Here is a 6,344-nt window from a genome sequence, read left to right as displayed (position 1 = left end):
TATAAAAAACATTTTATTAAGAAACAACATAATTCTTTAGATAACATATTATATATATATATAATTGGATGTGTGAATTAATATATTACTTCTTACTCATATAATTATTTCAAAACTTTTTATTATAAAATTAAATTTACATATCAATATTTGACCAATGCTTTGCTGCACTGTTTCCAATAATAGTTACATTTTGGAATTTCTTTTCTTCAATCTTATACTATCGAATGATTTCCATGACATTTCAAACATTTCCCTGGATATAACATATTTAAACTAATCATTTAAATTCACTTTAGAAAATTTTGTTAAATATTTTATTGAAGAATAATGTATAGTTTGGATCAGATTATAGAAACTAAAATTTTGAAAAAGAAAAAAGGATAGAAAATAAATTGTTTGACTAAAAAAAGTAAAAAGAATAAAATATAAAATGTGTTTTTTAATTATTAGTTCTTTATTTTAATATTATTATTTTATTACAAATAAGAAATATAAAAATTAATCCAAATGAATTATGTAAAGTTGATATCTGTAAATATTAATAAAATAGTTATAATCTAATCAATTATGTATTATGAACTTTTTTGTACAAACACTTTTATATTTTTGGGAAAAATTTAATGTATATATTATTATTTTTTGAATTTTTATTTTATTTCATTTTTATTATTTATGTTAATCATTCATGTATTAAAATATGTAATAATTGTTTTAATAGTTACAATAGTTTGCATAATCAATTTCATATGGATATCAAAGTTATTTTATAATTCTTTTATCAACAATATCGTCAACCTTTTTAAGTATAGTACAATTTTAATGAAATTGAGAATTTATATTTTTTTAACATTTTTTTCAACAAAATCATGGTATTTCTTTTTAATATTTACTTTTCGCTATGGAAGAAAACATATGCACTAAGACAACTTTAATACTCATTAATAGAAGTGATTTTTTTTCAGAAATATAAAATAAATATTTGACTTACAAGCTCACTCCACTTTTTGTGTATTAAGAACTGTGTTTTTTTTCACATGCAAACTCAACATTAACACTTTAATTTTAAAGTGGTTTTTAACATCAGAACATTTCAAATATTAAATACAAAGAGGCACAATTTTTAATTTATTAAAGTATACTTTAATGTTTCGTATGTAATAACTTTTATTTTCATTATATTTCTATTAATTAAACTCATTTCTCATGCTATATTTAAAAAATAAAAAATTTACATAAATTATAAAAACACATATGATGATGACGTAGCTAACTTCAACGTGAAAACGTGTTATGTATACAGTAGACACGCGCTGCAGGAACGTGTCACTGTGGACGACACACGATTTTGAGTTAAATTTCAAAATAATTATTAATTACTCATTATTCATGAGTAAGACTTAACTGAATAATTACATTAATTACTAATTTAAAATTCATGTAAATTGTTCCAAACAAGTATGTTTTACTTAAAATAAATACTAGAACCCCACATTATGCTATAATATAGTAATAATTAAAATTAGAAAAAGATGTTATGCAGGAGTTTGAATGGTGGTGGGAGCATACGAGCGTGCGGTAACCACGTGCCTGGTGCGAACTGTTACCTCTCGCCACACTCACACTCTTACAATAATAATGTCTAACTCTTTCCACAAACCTCAGAAGCGTGTCATTTGTAGCAAAGTCGTGCTGGTGAAACATTCACTCTTCAGAAACAATTGCAGGTAATGAAAAAGTTGCTTTGAGATTTCTATGATGGGGTCTGAGATTTCATCCACTGTTGTTGAAAAGCTCAACAATTCACAAGATTTATCAAGAAAGAGGTTAGAGGTTCTATTCACACACACATGGCTCTTCAAAAGTTTTATTCAGTGCTTAATAGCTTTAGTATCTGGATTCAGTTTGGAAATGCTTAATGTGGTGCAGGTCTTGTGCTAATAAACAGAAACAAGAAAAAATCCCTAAGAGGATTCGCAAGGCTGAAAGAGAGAAAGAGAAGCGTGAACAGTTGAATGAACTCTTTCTTGGTCTTGCTGATACACTCGGTAACTTAATCTTATGTCACCACTATTTCAAATTTTAGTACTTTAATCTTATATCAGATTCTCAAACTTCTGTTATAGTCAATTTGAACTTTATTAGTAATCTGTTTGTTCCATGCAGTATTTTTATGTTTGATTTCTTAGATAAGGTCATCTTTGAGACTTTGCATGGTCTAATAGTAGTGCTGCTTTGTTTCTTTTTCTTTTGGGGTTGTGTTTTTCTCTGGGAAGAGGTAACAGATCTTAAAGAACAGAACAATGGAAAAGCTTCTATATTGAGGGAATCCATCAGATTGCTGAAAGACTTGTTCAGTCAGATCGAGTCCTTAAAAAAGGACAGTGTATCTCTGTTGTCAGAGACTCACTATGTAAGCCCTTCACAAGCTATTGCTTCACTTTTTACCCAATGGTAATTACTTGCATGTGTAGATCGATATAGCTATCTAAAACCATGTTTTTTCTTTAATTATCAATCAAAACATGTTTAGAAAAAAAAAACAATTTCAAAGATTTCATCTATATTTAGGATAAAGTTTGTATCTTTAGTGGTATGTTTGACACAGTAATTGAAATTTTGTCAAAGGTTAATGTATGTTTTTGAATGGATATAGTCTCAGACTAAACCTTAAGAAATTAATAGACCACCATGTTCATTGACAAAAGAAATCTGTAATTCATGATTTCAATCAATTTTTCATCTTGAATATGATTATATGGTATTATCTTAATTGGGCAGGTGACTAGGGAGAAAAATGAGATGTTGGAGGAGAATTGTGTTCTGAAAAGTCAAATTGAGAAACTTGCAGGTGAAATAGAAGCAAGAGTAGTCCAATGTGGACATAACATGATGAATCCATTTCCAGAACCAGAAAAGATTACAGAGTTTTCAGGGGAGAATCTGCAATTGTCCAATACAGAAGCAGCAGTGCAGCAAGGACATGCAGTTTTGGTTGTCCCCATAAGTACTAATCATGGTCCTCATAATGTTGTTGAGCAGATTGCAAAACCCAAATCAACTATTACTAAACCACATCCCAGGTATCCTACTCAAATGGATTCATGGCCACTGCAGTTGCTTGCAGAGCAACCAACTTCAAATTAAGAATATGCTGTTGAAATGGACCCTCTGATATGGAAATGGAAATGTTTTCAGGAGCTTTTTGTACATTCTCTCTACCTGGAGAAATTTGGATTAAGGTCATAGAAATTGTGATCGATGACTGTTTGTTGTGATGAAATAGTCCAGATTCGCTCTTGTTTCATTCGCGCTGTTTATTTGTTTATTTGGTATATTTTTAACAGGTACTGATTTTGATATAGAGCACTCTATCTCCTTTTTATATTCATTATACAATCCCATGAATTTCTATTTTATTATAATATAATGTTTTATTGAAAAAAGAAAAAAGTGTTAAATGGCTATTATTTGTGAGCAAGTTGTGTTAAAGTGGTTTTTTTCTTAGATACATTGGAATTTTTTTATATATTTTAAAGTATTAATATCAGTATATTTTAAAATTTTGACAAATTAAAAAAAAAATATATTTTAAAATATCAACGTGGTATACTTTTTGAATACCTGAAACTTTAAAATATTACATAAATCAAAACAATTCTAAAATACTTTGGCAGTTTAGTTTCGATAAAACAGTTTTTATTTTTATATCCCTTAACGTATAATTTAAAAACAAAAGATAAAAGGTTTTTCTACTTTGGTAGTGATTGGATGAAGTACCGAAAATGAAAATGGATGGAGATGGTGGTACTGTTTTCTTTGTGTGAATGGTGATGATTGCTGTATCTGGCTTCTTATGTTTGATTTTTTTTTTTAAACAATGAAAATAAAGCCAAAATGAGTCAAACTGACATATTTTGTCTTTCCTATTTAAAATAGATAAAGTAAAGTTATGTTAAAATGGTATATAACAAATATTTTTTTAAACTAGATAATATTTAATGTTGTATGGTATACAGTATGGATCGTTATGTCCATTCACTCCCGTTCGGTCTGGTCCATCTGTCACACTAACAATGTTGGATTTTAATTGAGCCAACTTTCAAGTTATTATTGGATCAATAATCCAACAAACGGTAAAATAATTAAAGATGTTTCATTAGAAATATTGATAAGCCGTTTATGAGTAACTAACCGAATCTTCAGGTAAGTTTGTTTTTATTAGATCTATGAAGCATTTATAAATAAATGACAGAGTCAAAAGTCAGGTACGTTCCACCACTTACATTCTACTTACGTTCTACCCACACTCCACTACGTCCGAATACTCAATAGTGATAACAGTTCACTGAATATTCAATAGTGAGTAGAAGCTCTTCAAATCACACGCCTAACTTAAGCGTCGGAGTGCCTTTTGCAAGTACCTCCCCCTCCGGTCCATATTGAAGGCAACCGAGCGGTCCAGACTGAAGGCAACCGAGCGGTCCAGACTGAAGGTAATCGAGCGGTCCAGACTGAAGGTGAGCAATCGAAGCACGCGATTCCAGCGCCTGAAAGTAGCAAAGCCACGTTAGAAAGGTTAGTCTCTTGGTTCTACAAATTCATACCGAAACATTTTGGCGCCTAAAGTGGAACCGAGCGGCATCCCGTTGAAACCGCAAGGAATCGGACAAGGACGCAGTCTCAGCATCATGTCGACCAAGCCCCTACATATTGATCCTGATTGAAGAAACTCCCACCATCAACGTCAGCAAGCTTCTACGGCTTTACAGATATAAAAGCATCCTCTGTGATTGATGCATCACCTACGAAAAGACTCGCCAACAACATAAAAATAGCTTCAGCACTTGCGTGCATTCGACTTTGTTCAAAAATACATATATTTTGATAATTATTCTTCCTTGCCGAATGATTTAATTTAAATATCTTAATTCAATATTATAATATTGTTCAAGATTTATTCAGGGTCCAATGACGCACTTACCACTTAGCCAAATTTGCCATCAAGTGTTCAACCATTCAATTGGTCGGCCATTCGGCCTCACAGGTATTCGGTCATTCGGCCTCACAAGTATTTAGCCAATCAGTCTTACAAGGCATATGACAAGATCATGCACACATCACATTTGGTCAATCCAGAGTTAACAGTTTGGGTCATCCACAAAACTCAGGGAACATTCCAAAACAAACTACTAGGTTCAAAACCGAGCGGTAAAGACAGTCCCCCATGGACTATCATCCGAGCGGTGAAGAGAATCCCCCATGGACTATCACTCTCATTCTAGGAAGTTCCATAACGAACTCTTAGGTTCAAAACCTAGCGGTGACGATAGTCCCTCATGGACTATCACCCAAGCGGTAAAGACGGTCCCCCATGGACTATCACTCTCGTTCTAGGAAGTTCCACAACGAACTCCTAGGTTCAAAACCGAGCAGTAAAGACAGACACCTACGGACTATCACCCGAGCGGTGAAGACAGTCCCCCATGAACTATCATCCGAGCGGTAAAGACAGTCCTCCTTTGACTATCACTTTCGTTCTAGGAAGTTCCACAACGAACTCCTAGGTTCAAAACCAGCAGTAAAGACAGTCCCCCATGGACGATCACCCGAGCGGTAAAGATAGTCCTCCCTGGACTACCATCCGAGCAGTGAAGACAGTCCCCCATGGACTATCACTCTCGTTCTAGGAAGTTCCACAACGAACTCCTAGGTTTAAAACCGAGCGGTGAAGACAGTCCCCCATGGACTATCATCCGAGCGGTAAAGACAGTCCTCCATTGACTATCACTTTTGTTCTAGGAAGTTCCACAACGAACTCCTAGGTTCAAAACCAGTGGTAAAGACAATCCCCCATGGACGATCACCCGAGCGGTAAAGATAGTCCTCCCTGGACTACCATTCGAGCAGTGAAGACAGTCCCCCATGGACTATCACTCTCGTTCTAGGAAGTTCCACAACAAACTCCTAGGTTTAAAACCGAGTGGTAAAGATAGTCCCCCATGGACTATCACCCGAGCGGTGAAGACAATCCCCCGTGGACTATCATTCAAGCGGTAAAGGCAGTCCCTCGATGAACGCTTACTCATAGGTATTCAGCCAATCAGCCTCACAAGTATTTGGCCATTCGGTCTCACAGGTATTTAGTCATTCGGCCTCACAGGTATTCGGCTATTTGGCCTCACAAGTATTTGGCCATTCGGCCTCAACTGCTCGGCCTTCTATGGCCTTAAGTGTTCAAACATTCGGCCATCCGGCTTCATAACCCAAATTATTTAATGTTAATTTGATTGACCTCATATTTCTAACCACATGCGGATTCGAATTGTTTTCAATACATATGA

General features: G+C 33.9%; 1 protein-coding gene across 2 annotated transcripts; it reads left to right on the top strand.

The window, feature by feature from the left end:
* Positions 1 to 1,645: 1,645 nt before the first annotated feature.
* LOC124845384 (transcription factor bHLH47-like) lies at positions 1,646 to 3,362 on the top strand. Of its 2 annotated transcripts, none has more exons than XM_047322471.2 (4): positions 1,646 to 1,826; positions 1,930 to 2,048; positions 2,277 to 2,413; positions 2,782 to 3,362. In XM_047322471.2, the coding sequence occupies exons 1-4, from the start codon at positions 1,756 to 1,758 to the stop codon at positions 3,145 to 3,147; spliced, it is 693 nt and encodes a 230-aa protein (XP_047178427.1). In that variant the 5' UTR covers positions 1,646 to 1,755; the 3' UTR covers positions 3,148 to 3,362. The 2 variants fall into 2 exon arrangements, with proteins under 2 accessions (XP_047178427.1, XP_047178428.1); XM_047322472.2 differs by having other exon boundaries at positions 1,648 to 1,826; positions 2,286 to 2,413.
* Positions 3,363 to 6,344: the final 2,982 nt, after the last annotated feature.

This window comes from Vigna umbellata, chromosome 2, assembly GCF_029865625.1.
Source record: "Vigna umbellata cultivar VRB3 chromosome 2, Vumbellata_1.0, whole genome shotgun sequence".
NCBI classification, from domain to species: Eukaryota; Viridiplantae; Streptophyta; class Magnoliopsida; order Fabales; family Fabaceae; genus Vigna; species Vigna umbellata.
Note: the sequence above shows the minus strand (reverse complement) of the source record. Positions and strands in the feature narration are given on the sequence as shown.

What these genes read in the sequence shown, in the direction of transcription:
- LOC124845384 (XM_047322471.2), top strand. Translation starts at nt 1,756, where the DNA reads ATGATGGGGTCTGAGATTTCATCCACTGTTGTTGAAAAGCTCAACAAT. An exon ending in CAAGATTTATCAAGAAAGAG is followed by an intron (nt 1,827 to 1,929) that starts GTTAGAGGTTCT and finishes AATGTGGTGCAG; the next exon opens with GTCTTGTGCTAATAAACAGA. An exon ending in TGTTGTCAGAGACTCACTAT is followed by an intron (nt 2,414 to 2,781) that starts GTAAGCCCTTCA and finishes TTAATTGGGCAG; the next exon opens with GTGACTAGGGAGAAAAATGA.